Raw genomic sequence first — 24,340 nt, 5'->3', positions numbered from 1 at the left:
CAAGTGATTTATGTGACTCTAAGGCAGGAAGGCAGGTTAATGTTAAAGGACATTTGTACCGCACACTATCACCACCGGAGTGGTCCCCTGGCGCTCTGGTGGCTCTGAAAGAGGAGGGGAGGATGAGTTAGTGGGAGGAAGCTGGAAAAATGCAAGAAAGCAGTGATGTGCTGTTGGCGGCCTCAGCCCAGTGGGCCCGTTGGCTGGGCCTCGGGTGTTTGCGGCCGGTAGTCGTCGTGTACTGTTCTGCAAGTCTATGTGTGTTTTTTGTTTTGTTGTTGCAGTGTAGTGAAGTTTGTGCGGTTCGTTGTGCTGTAGGTTTGTGGTTGAGTTTGGTTTGGAGTTTGAGAGATGTATGCAGAGGGGGAAATTGTTCGTGGAATTGGTTAGTTGGCATCTCTATCCTGAATTGGCCTCTTGGGCTAGAGTAGTCTCTCCAGATGGGACGGGGGCACCCTGCGCCTTTGTCCTGATCTGGGCCCGTTCGACATTCAAGGACCCGTTCACATCTTGCCCCCTCCTCCCCCAGCCTCCCTCACAACCCCACCTGTCCTCCCTTCCCACTCATACGGCCAGTGCACCTACCAGTGTCCACAACTCAGTTAGTGCAGTGATTGCCAATATCCGGACAATTCCACAACACTGTGGTACCTGGTAGTAACTAAAGGGCGAGTGAAGATGTTGGATGGGATTGGCTGGGGTTGTTGACTCTGTCTCCATGGGCGTCACCCGTCCAGGTGCTGTTGGTGCTCCTCAGTCGGTTCTGGGAGCTTGTCAGTTTCAAGCACGACCTGACACTGCAAGTGGCAGAGTGTGCCACCATCACACAGCATCTGCCTATCACACTGACGGGGTTATCAGTCACTATGTCATTCAGTGTTCACCTTGCACTGCAGGAATACATATGCATTGCCAAGGGTGCTGCTACAGAGCAGTGGCAAACGTTGCCCACCAGCTCTGTGTAATTACCTTCTGTGAAGTTAGGTAATTAAATTTAGTGTTACGTTAACATTCAGAATTATACATTTTCAACATTTCAACATATTTCAGTGTTGTGCTGTTTGATGGGTTGTGTATTTTAGAATGCTTCAATGGTGCCAACAATGTATGTTTTGTATTTTCCTGTGACGTCATTGTTATGTGAATTATTATTTTTGAAACTTGAAAAGTTCTACATCTTTTTGGTCACAGAATGTTGGCAAGTATGCAGGCCCCGGGAGCAGGCCCGGGCGCAGGCCGTGTTTGCCCACTGTGCCCTAGTCTTGTATAGCATTTGCTGACAATGCTGTTTCTCGTTAAACCCATGTTTACTGGTTTTCCCTCAGGATGAAAAAGACGCGTTCTATGTGGCCGACCTGGGTGACGTGGTCAAGAAGCACCTGCGGTTTGTTAAGGCCCTGCCCCGGGTGACGCCCTTTTATGCCGTCAGCTGTAACAGCAGCCCAGGCGTGCTGCAGACCCTGGCTGATCTGGGCACTGGATTCCACTGTTGGAGCAAGGTAAAACGGGGAGAGTGGGGGCAATAATATGGCATTAAAGAGGGGGGGGGGTCATGGGAACATGAGCAGCTTTGGATATAGTGCTTTATCACACCCTTTGCAGCCAAGCAACTCAATCCAGGAGATGCACGTGACAAGTCATCAAACAACTCCTGAGGCCCTCGGGCATGCTCTGCTATATAGACATTAAAATAAATAAATACATCATTGAGGTCCAGATGAAGACCTGTCACTAAATCAGATGAATGGCCGGGTGTCCTGTATCACGGGCCACATGCATGTAAGTGTAGCAGGAGACACGAAGGGGGCTCCACTCAACCGCTCTAGCAGGGGGCGCACCTCTCATCAGGGGAACCCGGAAGAGACCAAGGGAAGCAGAAGCACAGGGGAGAGAAAAGTATAGGGTGCAACAGGAAGAGGACTAGGAAATACAGGTGTAGTGTGCAAGAGAACTAGGAAAGAAAGGTGTCGTGTGCAACAGCAAGAGAACTAGGCAAGAAAGGTGTAGTGTGCAACAGCAAGGGAACTAGGAAAGAAAGGTGTAGTGTGCAACAGCAAGAGAACTAGGAAAGAAAGGTGTAGTGTGCAACAGCAAGGGAACTAGGAAAGAAAGTTATTGTGTGCAACAGCAAGAGGACTAGGAAATACAGGTGTAGTGTGCAAGAGAACTAGGCAAGAAAGGTGTCGTGTGCAACAGCCAGAGAACTAGGAGAGAAAGGTGTAGTCTGCAACAGGAAGAGAGCTAGGAAAAAAGTTATTGTGTGCAACAGCAAGAGGACTAGGAAAGAAAGTTATTGTGTGCAACAGCAAGAGGACTAGGAAAGAAAGGTATAGTCTGCAACAGGAAGAGAACTAGGAAAGAAATGTGTAGTGTGCAACAGCAAGAGACTAGGAAAGAAAGGTGTATTGTGCAACAGCAAGAGAACTAGGAAAGAAAGGTGTAGTGTGCAACAGCAAGAGACTAGGAAAGAAAGGTGAAGTGTGCAACAGCAAGAAAACTAGGAAAGAAAGGTGTAGTGTACAACTGCAAGAGAACTAGGAAAGAAAGGTATAGTCTGCAACAGGAAGAGAACTAAGAAAGAAATGTGTAGTGTGCAACAGCAAGAGAACTAGGAAAGAAAGGTGTAGTGTGCAACAGAAAGAGAACTAGGAAAGAAAGGTGTAGTCTGCAACAGGAAGAGAACTAGGAAAGAAAGGTGTAGTGTGCAACAGCAAGAGAACTAGGAAAGAAAGGTATTGTGTGCAACAAGAAGAGAACTAGGAAAGAAAGGTGTAGTGTGCAACAGGAAGAGAACTAGGAAAGAGAGGTGTAGTGTGCAACAAGAAGAGAACTAGGAAAGAAAGGTGTCGTGTGCAACAACAAGAGAACTAGGGAAGACAGGTGTAGTGTGCAACAGGAAGAGAAGGAGGAAAGAAAGGTATTGTGTGCAACTGCAAGAGAACTAGGAAAGAAAGGTGTATTGCGCAACAGACAGAGAACTAGGAAAGAAAGGTGTAGTGTGTGATAGCAAGAGAACTAGGAAAGAAAGGTGTAGTCTGCAACAGGAAGAGAACTAGGAAAGAAAGGTGTAGTGTGCAACAGCAAGAGAACTAGGAAAGAAAGGTGTAGTGTGCAACAGGAAGAGAACTAGGAAAGAGAGGTGTAGTGTGCAACAAGAAGAGAACTAGGAAAGAAAGGTGTAGTGTGCAAAAACAAGAGAACAAGGGAAGACAGGTGTAGTGTGCAACAGGAAGAGAAGTAGGAAAGAAAGGTATTGTGTGCAACTGCAAGAGAACTAGGAAATAAAGGTGTAGTGTGCAACAGCCAGAGAACTAGGAAAGAAAGGTGTAGTGTGTGACAGCAAGAGAACTAGGAAAGAAAGGTGTAGTCTGCAACAGGAAGAGAACTAGGAAAGAAAGGTGTAGTGTGCAACAGCAAGAGAACTAGGAAAGAAAGGTAGTGTGTGCAACTGCAAGAGAACTAGGAAAGAAAGGTGTGGTGTGTGACAGCAAGAGAACTAGCAAAGAGGTGCAGTGTGCAAAAGCAAGAGAACTAGGAAAGAGGTGTAGTGTGCAACAGCAAGAGAACTAGGAGAGAAAGTGCAGTGTGCAACAGGAAGAGAACTAGGAAAAAGGTCTAGTGTGCAACAGGAAGAGAACTAGGAAAAAAGGGCTAGTGTCCAAAAGCAAGAGAACTAGGAAAGAAAGGTGTAGTGTGCAACAGCTAGAGAACTAGGAAAGAAAGGTGTAGTGTGCAACAGAAAGAGAACTAGGAAAGAAAGGTGTAGTGTGCAAATGCAATTGACTAGGAAAGAAAGGTGTAGTGTGCAACAGCAAGATAACTAGGAGAGAAAGGTGTAGTGTGCAACAGGAAGAGAAGTAGAAAGAAAAGTTTAGTGTGCAACAGCAGGAGAACCAGGAGAGAAAGGTATAGTGTGCAACAGGAAGAGAACTAGGAAAAAAGGTCTAGTGTGCAACAGGAAGAGAACTAGGCAAGAAAGGTCAAGTGTGCAACAGGAAGAGAACTAGGAAATACAGGTGTAGTGTGCAACAGGAAGAGAACTAGGAAAGAAAGTTGTAGTGTGCAACAGGAAGAGAACTAGGAAAAAAGGTCTAGTGTGCAACAGGAAGAGAACTAGGGAAAAGGTCTAGTGTGCAACAGGAAGAGAACTAGGAAAAAAGGGCTAGTGTGCAACAGGAAGAGAATTAGGCAAGAAAGGTGTAGTGTGCAACAGCAATAGAACTAGGCAAGAAAGGTGTAGTGTGCAACAGAAAGAGAACTAGGAAGGAAAGGTGTAGTGTGCAACAGCAATAGGACTAGGAAAGAAAGGTGTAGTGTGCAACAGGAAGAGAACTAGGAAAAAGGTCTAGTGTGCAACAGGAAGAGAACTAGGAAAAAGGGCTAGTGTGCAAAAGCAAGAGAACTAGGAAAGAAAGGTGTAGTGTGCAACAGCTAGAGAACTAGGAAAGAAAGGTGTAGTGTGCAACAGAAAGCGAACTAGGAAAGAAAGGTGTAGTCTGCAACAGGAAGAGAACTAGGAAAGAAAGGTGTAGTGTGCAACAGCAAGAGAACGAGGAAAGAAAGGTATTGTGTGCAATAAGAAGAAAACTAGGAAAGAAAGGTGTAGTCTGCAACAAGAAGAGAACTAGGAAAGAAAGGTGTAGTGTGCAACAACAAGAGAACTAGGGAAGACAGGTGTAGTGTGCAACAGGGAGAGAAGTAGGAAAGAAAGGTATTGTGTGCAACTGCAAGAGAACTAGGAAAGAAATGTGTAGTGTGCAACAGCCAGAGAACTAGGAAGAAAGGTGTAGTGTGTGACAGCAAGAGTTAGGAAAGAAAGGTGTAGTCTGCAACAGGAAGAGAACTAGGAAAGAAAGGTGTAGTGTGCAACAGCAAGAGAACTAGGAAAGAAAGGTGTAGTGTGCAACAGCAAGAGAACTAGGAAAGAAAGGTATTGTGTGCAACTGCAAGAGAACTAGGAAAGAAAGGTGTAGTGTGCAACAGGAAGAGAACTAGGAAAGAGAGGTGTAGTGTGCAACAAGAAGAGAACTAGGAAAGAAAGGTGTAGTGTGCAACAAGAAGAGAAGTAGGAAAGACAAGTTTAGTGTGCAACAGGAAGAGAACTAGGAAAGAAAGGTGTAGTGTGCAACAGCCAGAGAACTAGGAAAGAAAGGTGTAGTGTGTGACAGCAATAGAACTAGCAAAGAGGTGCAGTGTGCAAAAGCAAGAGAACTAGGAAAGAGGTGTAGTGTGCAACAGCAAGATAACTAGGAAAGAAAGGTGTAGTGTGCAACAGGAAGAGAAGTAGAAAGAACATTTTAGTGTGCAACAGCAAGAGAACTAGGAGAGAAAGTGCAGTGTGCAACAGGAAGAGAACTAGGAAAAAAGGTCTAGTGTGCAACAAGAAGAGAACTAGGAAAAAGGTCTAGTGTGCAACAGGAAGAGAACTAGGCAAGAAAGGTCTAGTATGCAACAGGAAGAGAACTAGGAAATACAGGTGTAGTGTGCAACAGGAAGTGAACTAGGAAAGAAAGTTGTAGTGTGCAACAGCAAGATAACTAGGAAAGACAGGTCTAGTGTGCAACAGCACGAGAACTAGGAAAGAAAGGTGTAGTGTGCAAATGCAATTGACTAGGAAAGAAAGGTGTAGTGTGCAACAGCAAGAGAACTAGGAGAGAAAGGTGTAGTGTGCAATAGGAAGAGAACTAGGAAAAAAGGTCTAGTGTGCAACAGGAAGAGAACTAGGAAAAAAGGTCTAGTGTGCAATAGGAAGAGAACTAAGAAATACAGGTGTAGTGTGCAACAGCAAGATAATTAGGAGAGAAAGGTGTAGTGTGCAACAGGAAGAGAAGTAGAAAGAAAAGTTTAGTGTGCAACAGCAAGAGAACCAGGAGAGAAAGGTATAGTGTGCAACAGGAAGAGAACTAGGAAAAAAGGTCTACTGTGCAACAGGAAGAGAACTAGGCAAGAAAGCTCAAGTGTGCAACAGGAAGAGAACTAGGAAATACAGGTGTAGTGTGCAACAGGAAGAGAACTAGGAAAGAAAGTTGTAGTGTGCAACACGAAGAGAACTAGGCAAGAAAGGTGTAGTGTGCAACGGTGTCCAGTCAATTGGTCGACAGCAAACTGGTCGACAGGACATTTGGTCGACACCATTTGGTCGAATGCCAAATGGTCGAATTTTTTTTTTTTTTAATATATATGTGTTTTGTGGGTTTTCGTGTGTCGAAAAAAAAAAAAAAAGAAAAAAAAGGGGTTTGGGGGGGGGGGGGACCCCCCCAAAAAAAAAAAAAAAAGTGTAAAAAAAAAAAAAAAAAAATTCGACCATTTGGCATTCGACCAAATGGTGTCGACCAATTGTCCTGTCGACCAAATATTTTCGACCAATTGACTGGGAACCGTGTGCAACAGCAAGAGAACTAGGCAAGAAAGGTGTAGTGTGCAACAGCAAGAGAACTAGGAAGGAAAGGTGTAGTGTGCAACAGCAATAGGACTAGGAAAGAAAGGTGTAGTGTGCAACAGCAAGAAAACTAGGAAAGTAAGGTGTAGTGTGCAACAGCAAGAGAACTAGGAAAGAAAGGTGTGGTGTGCAACAGGAAGAGAGCTATGAAAGAAAGGTGTAGTGTGCAACAGCAAGAGAACCAGGCAAGAAAGGTGTCGTGACCAAAAGCAACAGAACTAGGAAAGAAAGGTGCAGTGTGCAACAGGAAGAGAACTATGAAAGAAAGGTGTAGTGTGCAACAGCAATAGGACTAGGAAAGAAAGGTGTAGTGTGCAACAGCAAGAAAACTAGGAGAGAAAGGTGTAGTGTCCAACAGCAAGAGGACTATGAAAGGAAGGTGTAGTGTGCAAAAGGAAGAGAACTAGGAAAGAAAGGTGTAGTGTGCAACAGGAAGAGAACTAGGAACGAAAGGTTTAGTGTGCAACGGCAAAAGAACTAGGAAAGAAAGGTGTAGTGTGCAACAGTCAGAGAACTAGGAAAGAAAGGTGTAGTGTGCAACAGGAAGAGAACTAGGAAAGAAAGGTGTAGTGTGCAACAGCAAGAGGACTATGAAAGGAAGGTGTAGTGTGCAAAAGGAAGAGAACTAGGAAAGAAAGGTGTAGTGTGCAACAGGAAGAGAACTAGGAACGAAAGGTTTAGTGTGCAACTGCAAAAGAACTAGGAAAGAAAGGTGTAGTGTGCAACAGCAAGGGAACTAGGAAAGGAAGGTGTAGTGTGCAACAGGAAGAGAACTAGGAAATAAAGGTGTAGTGTGTGTAAAGATACCGGTGGGGGGTGTCTGTACTTCCGCTCTCTATATGGTAGAGGAGAGGCACAAAAGACCCCAGCCAAGATTCTCTATTGTGGTAGCAATGGACGAGCAATCAAGGCCTAGCTTCTCAGGAGGTGATGCAGGCTGGTTCTTAAGTACAGTGTAGTCCCCGAACCCCCACAAAGGAATGTCCACACACTGTATTACTGAAAACACAGTCTTTATATAATTAATATTCAAAGGTTTGTACACTATCACAATAACGCACTTTGTACTCAGAAATCAACAATGGCAAATATATACAATTCTAAAGTGGTACCACCAATATTATCAGATCTCATTAAAGTGCGTCAACTATACTGTCAGAATGTCACACAGATCAATAACAAGAAAACCAGCAATAGAGATAGGAAGGAAAGCAAGATGGTTGAAACAATAGGCAGATTACTGGCCTCTACCATTAAGCACAGTTCTGTGTGGAGATCCCCCCACCTGGGCAACCTGTAAAATAAAGATATAGCACAAGCCCAGTCCATATATTGAGCAATAGTCTTACTTTCTCCTGTAATGCTTTTACCCCCCCAATGTACTTGGTGGAGCAGAGTTCTTCGAAGATGCATCGATGGATCCTTCTTGAGTGACTCCCTTTAAAGCAGGAGCCACGGATCGTCGAGAGGCGTCGAAGAGGGTGAACTTGGCATCGACGGCGTCGATGAGAAGTTCGAGGGTGCTGAGACCACGGCGTCGATCTAGGCGGTGCTCGTCGGCGACGTACTGTGAGGATGACGTGTGCGTGGCACCTCGGCGAGTGATTGTTCAGGACCACAAAGAGTTTCGGAAGAACTGTGGCCCAGCAAGGGCGTCGAGTCGTCAAAGTCTTTGTGGTCTTCAGGTGGCGGGAAACCCACTGGCGGATTCTCCTCGGCGCGGCGGCGGCCTCGACTCTCTCCGGCAGGATAAAGCGGTCATCGGTGCGGACAAGGGAGTCCTTCGATTCAACAATCTTAGGCAAAGGAGCGGACGGCTCCGATCGTCGGCGGCACAGCGTCAAGCGGTCCCCGCGTCTGGGCAACACAACTTCGTCGGGCCTCCAGCGGTCACACAAACCTACGAACCCTGGTCGATGGCAATGGACTTCGACAGCGGTGAAGTCCGGGTGCTTCACTTCGTTCTCCTCCGCGGTCCCGTCTCGGGTCGCCAGCCTTTCGAGGGTCTGACTTCCAGGGAGCGTCGGCAAAGGTCAGCGCTGCTCGATGGTCCGTCGGAGCACGGGAAGAGGGCGCCTTACCAAGTCCTCTCTTGGATCAGTCTTCGACGAATTCTGCAGCTTTCAGATCAGGTCGAAGCAAATGCAACAGCAAGTCTTCTTCTTCCAGCTGGGCGTCGAGGATCAGCAGTTCCAATTACTCTTCAAGTGTAGACACAGCTTCTGAACAATTTCCAGTGGTGAGAGGTCCCCAGATATACTATTCTGTCTCTCATCCACACTGCTGAGTCACTCTCAGCAGCCAATCATACAGAAGGGCATTCATGCAGTCAATCAGCCAATTAGTCACACAGTGCATTCAGGCCATCCTCCTCCCTCTCAGACACTCACAACAAGGAATGTGGATTGGGACAAGTACCCAGCCCTTCAACACTACACACTGCATTCAGGCCAGTTTCAGGCAGGGCTGTCTCAGTCTTTGTCTCTCATGCCAGAAACCAGACAGCCACAACAAGAAGTGCATATTGGTCACACACTCCATTCACCCAGGTCCCACCCACACACAGTCACTGGGAAGGCTCCAGCCAGTCTGGACTGGACTTCACAGCAACACCATATATGGAACTGCCACCCAACAGCCAGTCAGGGGGAAGGGACAGAGTCAGGGCTTCCCAGGACTTTGGGAAAACAAGATAACAGGCAATAGAAAGCAAGAGGCCACAGGGGCCATCTTGTTTTCCATCAGGAATCAACTGATTCCAATGGCAGGGCCTGGGCATCCCAAAATGGAGGATACTCAGAGCACCTGTCAAATTCAGCATGGAGCTGCCACCAGCCCATACTCTGCTCTGCGGGCCACCCACAGGTGCCCAAAAACATACACTAGGGGCACAGGGTTGTACTCCCACCCATGGGTGCCATAAGGGTATCCCATGGGGCTGTACACCAAACCAAAAACAGGAAGAGTTGCACTGCCAGGAGTCCCACATGGACTCCTGGCCAGAAAACAATACAGAACACAATGAAAAAGGACTACAGGACAAGGACAGAGAGGCCCTGTCCCTCCAATGCATGTCCAGCATCACAGTGTGCAACAGGAAGAGAACTAGGAAAGAAATGTGTGTGCAACAGGAAGAGGACTATGCAAGCTCTTCTGCTCACTCAAGCCCTCAAGCTCTCAAAGGCCCTGCAGCTCTTCCAGGTTCCCCCTCCCTCTCAGGCCCTCTAGCTCTCCCAGGCCTCCTAGCTCCCCCAGGCCCTCCAGCTCTCCCAGGCAGGCCCTCCAGCTCTCCCAGGCCATTCAGCTCCCCCAGGCCCTCCAGCTCCCCCAGGCCCTTCAGCTCCCCCAGGCCCTCCACCTCTCCCAGGCCCTACAGCTCCCCCAGGCCCTCCACCTCTCCCAGGCCCTTCAGCTTCCCCAGGCCCTTCAGCTTCCCCAGGCTCTTCAGGCTCTTCAGCTCTCCCAGACTCTTCAGCTCTCCCAGGCCCTCCACCTCTCCCAGGCCCTTCAGCTCCCCCAGGCCCTCCAGCTCCCACAGGCCCTTCAGCTCCCCTAGGCCCTCCACCTCACCCAGGCCCTTCAGCTCCCCCAGGCCCTCCAGCTCTCCCAGGCCCTCCAGCTCTCCCAGGCCCTCCAGCTCTCTCAGGCCCTACAGCTCTCCCAGGCCCTACAGCTCTCCCAGTCCCTTCCTCTCCTAGGCCCTACACCTCTCCCAGGCCACCCTCCAGCTCCCCCAGGCCCTCCAGCTCTCCCAGCCCCTTTCAGCTCGACGAGCCCCTTTAAGCTCTGCCCAGTCCCTTCCTCTCGCAGGCCCTCCAGCTCACCCAGGCCCTACGCCTCTCCCAAGCACTTCAGCTCTCCTAGTCCCTTCACCTCCCCCAGGCCATTCACCTCCCCCGGGCCTTACAGCTCCCCCAGGCCATCAGCTCCCCCAGCCCCTTTCAGCCCTCCCAGGCACTTCAGCTCTCCCAGGACCTTCAGCTCTCCCATGCCCTGCAGCTCTCCCAGGACCTTCAGTTCTCTCTTCCCTCTCAGGCCTCTCAGTTTGCTCTGGCCACTCTGGTCCCTTCAGCTCTCACACGTCTCAGCTCGCTCCCACCTCTCAGTTCCCTCATGTCTCTCTGCTCTCTAAGGCCGCTTGGCTCTCTCATGCTTCTCGGCTCTCTCAAGTTCTTTAGCTCTCTTTCCCTTGCGCTTGTATGGTGTTGTGGAGTAGTGTCCAAGTTGGAGGTTGCTGTGGGAAGGATGGGAAAATTCCCTGGATGGCATAACGCAGCCTAAAATATATAAATACGTCTAGAGAGGAGGTGCCGCCTCTCTCCCTAGCCTGTTGGGGAGATAAGAATGTTCCTTCAACAATAAGGTCGCCCAGTGATTGAATTTGTGTTTTATCTGCCCATTGAAGGAAAACTTTCTCGTTCGGCAGAGGTATCCCTGGAATGAACCTTATGGGTAGTATCGGAGAGTATCTGACTAGTAACCTGTATTTTTGGGCAATTATTTTTCAGATTGCGTCCGTTATGAGCACCCCATTTAGTGTGGAATGTGGTACCGGTAGTTGGCTAATTATCACTGCTCTCAATACGTGGGGTCTGACAAAGTGAGTGGAGTACCAATAGCTGAGAAAGTGTCCCTGTGCGGCCCAATAATACCGTTCTAGGTCGGGGAGTGCGAGCCCGCCCCTGGTTGTCGGCAGTATGAGAGTCGAATAAGCCACCCTTGCCGGTTTGCCAGCCCAGATCAGCTCAACAATGAGGCTCTTTAGTTTCCCCAGAAAGTGTTGAGGGAGCAGGAGTGGTATGTTGGTGAACAGGTAAAGGAGTTTAGGTAAAATTACCATCTTCACCAGAGATACCCTACCCCAGAGCGTTAGTGGGAGTGATTTCCATCTGACCACCTTCTCTTGAAGAGATTTAAATGTGATTTTGTAATTGTCCTGGAAAAGTTCTTTGTGATTCAGCGACAGGAGGATCCCAAGATATCGTACGTGGGCCCATTCCCTCTTGAAATTAAATTTGTCTTTAAATTTGCTGGTCCAATGCGTTAGGGGGAAGATTATCGACTTGGAGTGATTGATTTTCAGGCCGGAGACTAAACTGAATTTAATTATCTCATGCATTATGGGATTTAAATTTTCATTAGGGTTTTGTATGAATAGCACTACGTCGTCCACACAGAGGGAGATGACGACCCTGTGGTGACCCATAGAAAGTCCTCTGTGAAGATGCCGGGAGCGCAGGCCAGAGGCCAGCGGTCCCATCAAGGGTGCAAATATTAGCGCCGTCAAAGGGCAGCCTTGTCTTGTCCCACGTTGGAGGTAGACAGGCGCAGATTTCGATGAGCCTAAAATGATGGTGGATTGGGGTTTATTGTATAGTAGGGCCACTAGTTTTATAAACTGGTTTCCCAGACCGTGTTGCCTGAGAACCGCGAACATGAAGGGCCACTCGACAGAGTCGAAGGCCTTCTTGGCGTTTAAGAGGACTGCCGCTGCCTGTTGTGTGGGTTCTACTGCTGCTATGGCTCAGAATATTCTCCTGATACCAAATGTTGTGTTGCGCCCAGGTACAAACCCGGCTTGGTCGGGAAGGATCAGTGCTGGCATCAGAGGGATTAACCTAGTGGCCAGAATCTTGGCCAGTATTTTATTGTCTAGATTTATTAGGGAAATCGGTCAGTAGGAACCGCATTCCTCGGGGGGGTTTATCTTTTTTATGCAGTAGAATTACGTTTGCTTTCCTTAGGGTCAGCGGGAGAATGCCTTTCTCTGCTGCTTCCTCGTACACCTTCAGCAGGAGGGGGACTACTAATAGGGCGAATGATTTATAAAATTCTCCAATTGGGCCATCAGGACCAGGGGCTTTGGTGTTGGGCAGGCTCTTTATCGCTTCGAGGATCTCTTCCTGCATGATGGGGTCGTTTACTGGTTCGCGCAGTTCGTGCTCCACCCAGTATAGTTCAGTGTCTGTTAGGTAGTTGTGTAAGAGTTCAGGATCGTTTAAGTAGTGCGTGTTGTACAGGTTTTGGTAGAAGGCACGGAAGGTGTCAGTTATTTCTGGTTCTGTATGGACTAGTGTCCCTTGTGGGGTGCGGATTCTTTCCACCAGAGTGGGTTTTCTGTCGGCGGCGATTAGGCGGGCTAAGAGTGTCCCAGGACGTTGCCCCTCACCATACTGGCAAATCTGATGGCTGCGGCGTAGGAACTTCAGCTCTCGTTCTGCGAGCGCACTGAATTTGAGTAGTTCTTCTTTGAGTTCCTCCTGGGTGTGCTCGGAAAAGGCGATAGTGATCTGTTGCTCTAGGACTTTCAGACGATCTTCGCTGATGGTTAGCTCAAGACGTATTGTCTTTAGGATTCCGTTTTCTTTAGCGATGCACACACCTCTTATGTAGCATTTTAATGCCTCCCACGGTGTCCCCGCTGAGGCGACTGAGTCCTGATTGATGTCTATGAAGGATATGATCTCCTCACGAAGCTCAGCTGCGAATGCTTGGTCCGTCAGCGCACCAGGTTTGAAGCGCCAGTGCAGTAGCGTTGATGTTGTATTGGGGAGGTTGCATTCAAGTGTCACTGTGGCATGGTCTGAAAACATTTTTAGGAGGATCTGGCAACAATCCCATTGGAATGTACTTTGGGTAGAGACAAGCAGGTAATCTATACATGAGTTGGAATGGTGAACTCTGGAATGGAATGTATACTCGCATTTCTCCCAGTTTTGATTCCTCCATATGTCCACTAGGTTGAATGCCTTGCAAATCTCTTGCACTTGAATGCTCGCCTTGGGTGTCTGTATAGCGGTGGTCTGCGATTTGTCTTTTTGAGGGTCCAGGTGGGTGTTAAGGTCGCCGCCCCAGATGATGGTTGTTGGACCACTTTGTGTGAGTCGGGAAAGGACCCAATCGAAATTGTTCGCTCCATCCACGTTGGGACCGTATGAGTTTATGAACGTGACATCTTTCCCGGCAATGACACCCTGCACCAGGAGGCCTCTGCCCTCATTGTCTCTTTCAACTTTATTCATGCGAAAGCCAACTTTGGGATTAATGAGGGTGGCTACTCCCCTGGCGTATGACGAGTAGGATGAGAAGTAGCGATGGCAGCCCCAGTTGCGGGTTCAGGGGCGTTCTTTTTGCGGGGTAAGATGTGTTTCCTGAATCATTGCTACATCTACTTTGTGGCGCTTGAGGAACTGCAGGATCTTCCTTATTTTTGCGGGGACATTGCCTCCCCTAATGTTCCACGTTGCTACCTTGAATTGGATGGGTGGAATCTCTGTTCAGAGTGCTTGGGTTGGGAGCGGCCTTGAGGTGGCTCATCGTGGAGCAGTGGTCTATCTGGAGCAGCGGGTGCGTTCGTTGAGACAAGAGCAGCTCGCGGCGGTGTCGGGAAGAGTCGAGTCAGGATCGGTCGGTTGTTAAACAGTACCTTGCACGGACAACCCCCAACTTGTCCGTTTGGTTTCCCCCGCAAAATAAAAATATTGCTACTGCGCGCGGGACACCAGCGACCCCCCAGGGGAAGGTGGTCCTTTTCCATGGTGTGTTAAATCCTGACCTTTGACGTAGATCATCCTACTTTGTTTCGGCGCTTCTTTGGGTCTTGGCGGATTTCTTTCGGCGCGCTCCCTCCGGGAAATTTGCCGGCCACCATTCGAGGTTTTGCATCTTTGCTCATCTAGGAACATGGTGGTCTCTTCGGGCGAATTGAAGAAGTGGGCTTTACCTTCAAACTGGATGCAGAGTTTTGCCGGGAAAAGCATCGAATATGTTATTTGGTTCTCCCGCAACCTTTGTTTAGCAGCAGTGAAGGATCTTCTTTGGGCTTGAACTGCTGGGGAGAAGTTGGGGAAGAATTGTATTGCGTCTCCGCCATATTGAAGCTTCCCTTTCTCCCTTGCCAGCCTCAGGATGGTATCTCGGTCCTTATAATTCAACAGTTTGGCTATAATCCGGCGCAGAGGCGCTCCGGGGATCAGTTTGGTATTTGGAATCCTGTGAGCCCTTTCAACTACAAATAATTGCGAGAGTGCTGTATCGCCGAATAGATCTCTGCACATTTTCTCCACGAGGTCTTCCATTTTGTTGGGAGATGTTTGTTCCCGAACTCCGATCACTCTTATGTTATTTCGATGGGAACGCCCCTCTAGATCCTCATTCTTAGCCATAACAGTTTTCATTTGGTTTTCAAAGGAGGTTACTCCTGTGGTTAGCGAGGCAGCGCCGTCGTCTAGGTCTGAGATGCTCTGCTCGGCGTTGACCAGCCTGTCTTTGTGCTTGTCCAGCCGGTGTTGAAGAAGATCTACCTTGGACGACAGCGTGTCCATTTTACTGTCTAGATTCCCAATCCCTGATTTGAGTTCTAAGAGGATCTCGCGAATGTCGACCTGCCGCTGTTGTTCATCTTCCAGTTCGCCATGGTTGAGTGGAGACTCTGGGCAGTTTTCATGTCTTGGAGTTTTGGATGCAGGCCCAGCGTCAAAGTTGAGTTTCCGCTGTGATTTGTCTTGCTTGCCCATCTTGGCGCTTATCAATCCGAATGTCAGGCGTGTCACACCACCAGAGGGTAAGGGAACAGGTGGGGTCGGGCTGTCTGGTGTGTTTGCTTACTGGAAGGTCCGCTCCAGGGGGAGAGCCCGGGCCCATGTGCCGCCCGCGCAGGTGGGGGGGACGGCCGGTCTCGTGGTACTATATGGTGCTCTTGATGGTGGATGGGTGCAGTTCTTCAGCCTTGCCCCCCGAGTGTATAGAGGTGGACGCTGATATTTGGGCTAAGGCAGTACCTGCAGGCATGGGCGTAGGGCCCAGGTATGTTCCGTGGGCACAACGCACGCCGTAGGGTCCCAGCGTGCTGTTTGATGTTCTGGGGCCAACCTCTGGGTCCATGCCGGTCATCAGCCGCAGTGCGGAAGCGGGCACCCAATCCAGCCAACGGCCCCTGGAGCAGCCGTCCCGTGTGCAGCCTGGTTCGGAGAGAGCCTCACATTCTCAGCTCTCCCTCGTGTGCTGGGACTCGGCGTCCGTGTGCAGGTGAGCACGGCAGAGCACCGTGGGGAGGCCGCCCACTACTACCTTCCTCCCGCGCGACCTCCACGCTCAGATGGCTCCCTCTGCACACCCTCGCCCTCGCCCAGGGTGTCTTCGGGGCCCCCGCCGCACTCCTCACCTTCGGCGATCGGCCCTCGCCAGCACCGGCCGATGACCATGCCGGCCGGCCCCTCCTCCACCGCGGCCGCACCGCAACAGAGCTCTGGCTCTGGGGCTGCCTCAGGGCCACAGGCCCGACCCGCGTCCCGCTCTGGATCTTCGGATGTGGGTATTCTTCTCTTGGGACCGCGGGGCTGCCAGCAACCGTGCGCTGAAACTCTGCCACAGCTTCCTTCGGCACCTCCCAGGTGGTGGGGGAGGGCGCCGGTCACGGCTCTGCAGGCCCGATTCAGCGCGGGCCACGCCACCAGGCACAGCAGGGACCCCCGGGCAATTTTCGGTGCGATTTTTAAAAATCTATTATAAACCGCCGCAGAGTTCCCAGCGTTTCGTAGGTGTCAGAGAATCGCACCAAAAAGTCAGGATCGCTGCGATTCGACAGGATTTATTCGGAGCCCTTGGGGAGCTCACAGAGGATCCACCATCTTGGGTGGTCCTCTAGCGCCCTCTGCCCTTCACCTCTTCTAAGCCTTTCAGCTCTCCCAGGCCCTTCAGCTCTCATGAGCCCTTCAGCTCACTCCACCCTACCTGGCCCTTCAGCCCTCCCGGGCCCTTCAGCTCTCCCAGGCCCTACATCTCTTGAAGTCCATGCACTTCTCACAGGCCCTGCCCAAAGCCCTTCAGCTCTCCCCGGCCATTCAGCTTTCTCAGCCCTCCCAGGCCCTACAGCTCTCCCAAGCTCTTCAGCTCCCTCAGCCCTCCCAGGCCCTTACTTCCTCAGCCCTCCTAGGCCCTATAGCTCTCCCAGGCCCTACAGCTCACCCAGGCCCTTCAGCTCCCTCGGTCCTCCCAGGTGTTAGGGAGAATTCTCATTGATGGCTAATTTCCCTCACCTAGTGAGTCCCCCAGCAGCTTTGCTGGACTTCTGGAGTTTATTTCTTTCCAATTGGTAAGAGTGTGAGCTTTCCCCCCCACTTACCTGTGTTTTGCCAGGTATATTTCTCTGTTTTTGTGATTGTGGACTCTGAAGTACACCACTTCAGTAGCCCACTTCTTTTGCGTGTCACACGGCACCTTCAGTGCCATGGCACAGGGTTGTCGTTGAGACTTCCCCGACTCCATTTCTGAGGCTGACTACAGTCCCCCAGAAAAGGGTAAAGTTACCATTAACTTTACCTAGTCAATCTACCACAGATCCAGTACACCCCATCTTCCATGGAGTACTGGAAAGGGTTACTTCGTATCCCTTTTTATCTGTATCTGCTAGAGCATTGTTTTGCTCTTTTAACATTTAGACTTGGCTGGTGGCAGTGGTATCTAACCTAACATTTCTACCGTGATTATATTAGATAAACGTGGTATCTTTTTAGGCTATTATATTAGCCTCGAACATAAACCCGCTTGACCAAATTGTCTTTCTTTTGGCTCCGGTTGGTTTTATTCACCATTTCTCTTTGTTAAAGTCCTTCTTGTATTTTACTTTGCGCAGCAAACTAGGTTCGCCTTCTTTGATCACCATCTTTTGTCGAGCTTCTGCCCAGAAGCCCCCCACCAGGCGCCTGGGTGTCTCGGTGGGCTGAATGTGAGGGAGGGGTGTAGTCATCCCCTGCACAGGGTATCCTAGGAAACCCAAGTCGCACTTTGCCATGATTGGCTGAGGTGGTTGTCCAGGCTGGACAACCCCCCTGCTGGGTGATTGACAGCCAGGCTGTGTGAATGGGGGTTTTTGTGCATAAAAGGCTGGTCTCTTGGGCTAGAAGTCAGAGTCGCCACTGGAACTACAAGGAATCAAAGAGAAGCAGAGAGAATGCCGACTGCTGCAACTACCCCGTCCCGGTGAAGCCCTGCTGCAGTCCTGAGCTATCTACCCTTCGACGACTAGAGAAGATCCAGCCCGGAGTCTTCCTCACTTGAGCCTGGTGGGGATAACCAGCTCATCTTCTTCAGCCAGAGGTCGCCTTCGTGGTCGAAATCGCTGCACACTGCTGTAGTGGTCCAGATAGCCACCTGAAGAGCCTCTCCTGTTTTTAAGGAGCGCACCTTTTATTCATTGTCGCTGCTGCCGGCTTCATCCCTGTGTGGTGCAGACCCCCTTCAGACGTCCTCCTTCACCTCGAAGCTCCAGGAACCGTGGGTCTGCGGGACACCAACAGGAACAACTGCCAGGGCACCAGCTGCACCATTGGAATAAGAGGAAACAGGATGAACCCCTTTTCTTCATCTTCAAGGCTTGCCCTTGTCTTCCCTCCTTCTTATAACTTTTGCTTCCGAACATTGACAATATCGATGTACTCTTGGCTACGTTGAATCGTGAACTGTCTGACTGTGTGATCTTCGGCAACAGGTCCCCGGTGTCACTTAACCCTTGCTCGGCCCTTTGACTCTTGAACTCCTGTCTCTGAGTGTTTCTCGATTCTGTCTGCCAAACCAAAATATTGCATGTGATTTTTGCCTCCAACTCCCTCTGGGTATCTCAGGTGCTAAGTGTGTTTTTGCCCCTGTAGCATTTCATGTCACGGATACGCGTTTAGTTATTAGACCGAACTGTCAAAAAGTGATCGCAATCGTATTCGCGGTAACATGTTTTGTTCGTAACACCGGTCAATTCAAACACAGGGTACTTACTTTGAGACTTACTGTACAAAGTGAATTGGTTAGTTGTAGTATATTTTTCGTGTGGTTTTAAAATCTAATAGAAGTATCGTGTTTACAAATAAATGTACTTATATTTTTGTACCTGAAACCTTGAATCAGTGTTTGCTTGAGTCACAGTAATTGTGGTCCCTTTGTGTAATCTCTGCTACTGCTCATATACTCTTGAGATAAGCCTGGCTGCTCCGCCACTGCTACCACTCTGACATAGTAGTACAGGCTTGTACCAAATGGAAAAACTTGTATTGCCACCTGCAGCCCTAATTGTGTGTAGTGGTCCCTAAGGGCACTGCACAGGATTCTGCCTAACACCAGGCCATTCAGCTCCCTCAGCCCTCCCAGGCCCTACAACTCTCCCCGGCCCTTCAGCTCCCTCGGTCCTCCCAGGCCCTTCAGCTCCCTCAGTCCTCCCTGGACCTACATATCTCTCAGCCCTTATCTTAACAATACTTCTACCTACAGCTCTTCCTGTACAAAGTGAATTGGTTAGTTGTAGTATATTTTTCGTGTGGTTTTAAAATCTAATAGAAGTATCGTGTTTACAAATAAATGTACTTATATTTTTGTACCTGAAACCTTGAATCAGTGTTTGCTTGAGTCACAGTAATTGTGGTCCTTTGTGTAATCTCTGCTACTGCTCATATACTCTTGAGATAAGCCTGGCTGCTCCGCCACTGCTACCACTCTGACATAGTAGTACAGGCTTGTACCAAATGGAAAAACTTGTATTGCCACCTGCAGCCCTAATTGTGTGTAGTGGTCCCTAAGGGCACTGCACAGGATTCTGCCTAACACCAGGCCATTCAGCTCCCTCAGCCCTCCCAGGCCCTACAACTCTCCCCGGCCCTTCAGCTCCCTCAGCCCTCCCAGGCTCTACAGCTCACCCTGGCCCTTCAGCTCCCTCAGCCCTCCGAGGCCCTACAGCTGTCCCCGGCCCCTCAGCTCCCTCAGCCCTCCCAGGCCCTACAGCTCTCCCTGGCCCTTCAGCTCCCTCAGCCCTGCCAGGCCCTACAGCTCTCCCTGGCCCTTCAGCTCCCTCGGTCCTCCCAGGCCCTTCAGCTCCCTCAGTCCTCCCTGGACCTACAGATCTCTCAGCCCTTATCTTAACAATACTTCTACCTACAGCTCTTCCCGGCCCTTCAGCTTTCTCAGCCCTCCTAGGCCCTTCAGCTCCCTCAGCCCTCCCAGGCCCTACAGCTCTGCCAGGCCCTACAGCTCTCCCAGGCCCTTCACCTCACTTGGGCAACTACGAGTTGGTGCACTGCAATCGCAGCTTGTCACACTCGGATGGACGGGTTGCTGTAATCTTTATTAGAGACTAAGGTTGCTTCTATTCAATGTAATCACTCCTTGAAAATTGGTGGTATTCTTATTCATATTACACTGTCTGCTACCAGCACTCTATTTGCTCTTCAAGTGTATCGCCCCCTGGGTTACGAACGCACATTCTGTGATGAATTTCCGGCCCTCATGGCTTCGCTGCGACAGAAAGACTTCAATTTGATCATTGTGGGGGATTTTAATCTTCCAATGAACAAATCCAACTGCCATCTGGCCATTCAGTTCTTGGCAACAATGCTGGACCTGGATCTCTCTCAATTGGCAACCTACCCTACGCATCAGTTGGGCGACTTTATTTTCGCCCCTCCAGCATCTCTATCTATCTTTCCTGTGCTTCCTATTATTTGTATCAACAAACGAATGAGCAAGGTCAGGTCGATCTCTGCTGAAGAGTAACCACTGCTACACCCTGAGTGGGTAACCCCTTGTGTGGGTGGTCACAGAAGTCTCATGAAACTGTTCTTCTGCACAAAAGGGTTTTATTTTGAAGTGCAGTGGTGTAGTAATACACTAGTATTTTCAAAAACATAGGACATTCACATTTGAGGACATACAAAGTGTAGTACCTAAGTATGAATGATCAAGTAGTCAATATTTGAGACATCTACTTGTAGAGTTTGTTCATTCTCTATAGGTTCCTTGGGAAGGAAGCTTAGAGAATTCATTGGAATCATAGACAGGTAGAGGGCCCATAGAGTGTGGGCACAATCAAGAGTTGAACAACAACATATAATAATATTTGGTCAGATCATATGGTGGTGCCTTTTTCCACGAAGGTCGAGATTTCCCCTTCTCCTCTTACCCGACAGTTCCTCATAGTGCGCTGTTGGCACGCTGTCTCTTCTCAGAATCTCAGCCACCTGATTCCGAACGGTTGCACTAATACCGCCGACTGCACTCTGATGAGCATCTCTCAGACGTTCAGATCAGTGGCTGACACTCTTGCACCTCCTAATCGCTGTCTTGTGAAGTCTCACCGTTCTGAGCCCTCATTCACGGATGAACTTAAAGATCTTAAACTTCGCCGTAGACAGTCTGAAAGAAAATGGAGAATTGCCTATTTGCCATCTGACAGAATCCTCTACTGTCTTGCCACTGCTAAATACCAAAAAGCAATCATAGCGGCTAAGCAATTATTCTTCATCGACAAGATTGAACAGGCCATTTATCAACCCAAAGTCCTATTTGAGGCAGTTCAATCTCTAACGGCACAATCTAAATACCAGTCCACCGCTCCTTCCGCACAGGAACTCTCTGACTCCCTGTCCCTATTTTCTGATGATAAGATAGCTACAATTTGTAAGGCCATTTCTACGACTTGCCCTCAGGCTGTCCAGCCTGGGCTATCACCCTGTCCACCCCTCAATCAGGACACAGCTGCTGCTCACTGGTCCTCCTTTCCAGTCTTCTCAGACCAGGATGTTCTGGCTGCTATAAAAAAAACTAAAATTGGTGTCGCCTAGCGACCCCATCCCGCTCTCTGCTTTAGGAAATGTCTCAGATGCGATTGTTCCGTGGATAGCTAGGGCTGTTAATGATTCTTTTTTTCTTCGGGGGTTATTCCCGACTGTCTCAAATATGCCCTCATAATTCCCCTGCTCAAAAAGCCAGGTCTGGACCCTTTGGTCCTTTCTAACTATCGTCCTATCTCTCTGCTTTTAAAAAAAAAAAAATTGCTTGAGTCTTTGGTCTCACCACTCCTTAGTACCTTCTTGGAATGTTCTGCTTTTTTTATCACTTTCAATCGGGCTTTCACCCTGGCCAAGGCACAGAATCAGTTTTGGTACCAGTGGTCGACGACCTGGTGCTGCTGATGGTCCAGGGCGGGGTGGGTGCCCTGATCCTTTTGGATCTGTCAGTGGCATTTGAAACCTTAGACCACCCCACCCGGATCTCCCGTCTCTCCTCCGTGGGCTCTCTGGTCAGGTCCTGGCATGGTTCTCCTCTTTTCTGGCGGGACATTCACAATCTGTGTCTCTGCCACCCTTTCAATCCCTGCCTGTCCCACTGCTGTGTGGAGTCCCCCAGGGCTTCTATCTCCCACCTTGTTTAACATTTATATCCAACCACTTCTTGGCATAATCCATGCGCACTGTTTCCTGTGCTACTCCAACGCCGACGATTTATTGAGCGACTTGACATATCTCAGCCAGAGACGGCTGGTCGGCTGAGGAGTTGCTTGAAGGCAGTGGGCGATTGGATGGCCAAGAACTGGCTCAAGTTGAACAGTGAGAAAACAGAGGTGCTGGTGGTTTGCATGGCTGCCCCTTCTATGCTTCCAACCCCGCAGTTCTGGCCTGAGATTCTCAGCCCTTTCCCTGTACCCGCCTCACCGGTGAAAGATGTAGGTGTTAAGATCACTGTATCGCTGGCTATGGCCGAACAGGTGTCCTCTATCTGTCAGAAGGAACACTTTAAGCTGAGGACCCTATGGAAGGTCCTTCCTTATATTCCATCAAAATTCCATGCTCCGGTGTTATCTTCTTTGGTAATCAGCAGTATTGATTACTGTAAGGTGCCGTATCTGGCTCTCCCGCAATATTTGCTCCACTGTCTGAAGTTGGTGCAGAATATGGCAGCAAGGGCGGTGCTCACCCCCCCCCCCCCGACCCCCGTGTGGTGCTCATATGATGCTGCTTCTCGGCCAGCTCCACTGGCTCCCAGTTGAGCAGCACATTAGGTTCAAGTCTCTGCGCTTCGTTCACAGAGCCTTCTATAAAACAGGGGCAGGATATGTTCATGCAGAGTTCTGCCCTTACATTCCCCCGTAGATCTCTGCGATCCCAATCCTATTCAGCCTCCGAGGATCAGACCCTCCCGGGTTGAAGGCAGTGCTTTCTCGGTGACTGTGGCTAGCGCATGGAATTCCTTTCCTTTCTGCCTGCGTGCCATTGAGTCCTATCTTCCCTTTCGGTGGGCCCTGAAGACTTTGCTTTTCTAGGATTCTGCTCCACCCAGTCTGTCCGTAGACTTCTGCGGTTATAGCGCCATGATGCCTTCGGGCGAACAATGCGCTTTATAAGTATTGTTAAAATAAGATAAGGAAGGAGGGTGGAAAAAGCATCAGTTTGTTCATTAACATAGGCATCTCTCTGCACTTGATCAAAAGGGGTGTGACCTGCGTTGAAGGCTCTGAGAATCCCACCCTGTTTGCCGCCAGCAGTGGCCCGAGTGCCCCAGTAGTACAGTTTCCCTGGATCTTAGAGTCCTTCTCTGCCCTTGGGACAGGGTCAGGTCACTGAATTCCTCACATAGCCCTCCAGAAACTCCTCCCAATCTAGCAAGACCGTCACCCCATCTGGATTCCCCCATCTCATTGGCGCATCACTGTTGATGAACGCTTTACAGTCTAGCCGTCTGCTCTGTAGTGTCCTCAGCGGATCCGGTCTCCATGACGACTGTCACCCCTACCGATGTTAAGCGCCCACTGTTGAGAAAGCCCTGACCTACTCCCTTTCTCTTTTACAGTGTTTGTATTTGCAGCACCACCTCTCATCATTGTTATACTGTCACAGGTGACCCAAAAGTTACTCTGCGTCTGTGAGACAGTCCAAGGGTTTTTAATGATAAATTGCGGGCCCGAGGACGGTCCTCTCTCTCGTCTCCTGTGGGATTTCCTCCCTAACCCAGGCGTATATTATCCCAGGTTAGTGCTACTATCCTCCCTAACCCAGGCATATGTAATCCCAAGTTAGTGCAAATATCCTCCCTAACACTGGCGTATGTGTTAGTGCTACTATCCTCCCTAACCCAGGCGTATGTAATCCCAGGTTAGTGCTAATATCCTCCCTAACACTGGCGTATGTAATCCCAGGTTAGTGCTACTATCCTCCCTAACCCAGGCGTATGTAATCCCTGGTTAGTACTACTATCCTACCTAACCCAGGCGTATGTAATCCCTGGTTAGTGCTACTATCCTCCCTAACCCAGGCGTATGTAATTCCAAATTAGTGCTACTATCCTCCCTAACCCAGGCGTATGTAATCCCAGGTTAGTGCTAATATCCTCCCTAACACTGGCGTATGTAATCCCAGGTTAGTGCTACTATCCTCCCTAACCCAGGCGTATGTAATCCCTGGTTAGTACTACTATCCTACCTAACCCAGGCGTATGTAATCCCTGGTTAGTGCTATTATCCTCCCTAACCCAGGCGTATGTAATTCCAAATTAGTGCTACTATCCTCCCTAACCCAGGCGTATGTAATCCCTGGTTAGTACTACTATCCTACCTAACCCAGGCGTATGTAATCCCTGGTTAGTGCTACTATCCTCCCTAACCCAGGCGTATGTAATCCCTGGTTAGTGCTACTATCCTCCCTAACCCAGGCGTATGTAATTCCAAATTAGTGCTACTATCCTCCCTAACCCAGGAGTATATAATCCCTGGTTAGTGCTACTATCCTCCCTAACACTGGCGTATGTAATCCCTGGTTAGTGCTACTATCCTCCCTAACCCAGACGTATGTAATCCCAGGTTAGTGCTACTATCCTCCCTAACCCAGGCGTATGTAATCCCTGGTTAGTGCTACTGTCCTCCCTAACCCAGGCGTATATAATCCCTGGTTAGTGCTACTATCCTCCATAACCCAGGCGTATGTAATCCCTGGTTAGTGCTACTATCCTCCCTAACCCAGACGTATGTAATCCCAGGTTAGTGCTACTATCCTCCCTAACCCAGGTGTATGTAATCCCTGGTTAGTGCTACTATCCTCCCTAACCCAGGCATATGTAATCCCTGGTTAGTGCTACTGATCGGAAAGCCCT

At 49.4% G+C, this 24,340-nt stretch overlaps 1 protein-coding gene across 1 annotated transcript in view; it reads left to right on the top strand.

Annotated features, from left to right (window-relative positions):
• LOC138503015 (antizyme inhibitor 2-like) overlaps positions 1-24,340 on the top strand; it is a 1,350,137-nt gene that overhangs the window by 53,217 nt on the left and 1,272,580 nt on the right. The window contains exon 2 of the mRNA XM_069622446.1: positions 1,326-1,499. Within this exon, the coding sequence (XP_069478547.1) occupies positions 1,326-1,499 (174 nt within the window). The remainder of the gene's footprint in view (positions 1-1,325; positions 1,500-24,340) is intronic.

The sequence above is a fragment of the Ambystoma mexicanum genome, chromosome 11 (genome assembly GCF_040938575.1).
Source record: "Ambystoma mexicanum isolate Mex_15411 chromosome 11, UKY_AmexF1_1, whole genome shotgun sequence".
Classification (NCBI taxonomy): domain Eukaryota; kingdom Metazoa; phylum Chordata; class Amphibia; order Caudata; family Ambystomatidae; genus Ambystoma; species Ambystoma mexicanum.
The sequence above is the reverse complement of the archived record's forward strand: the minus strand, read 5'-3'. Positions and strand labels throughout refer to the sequence as shown.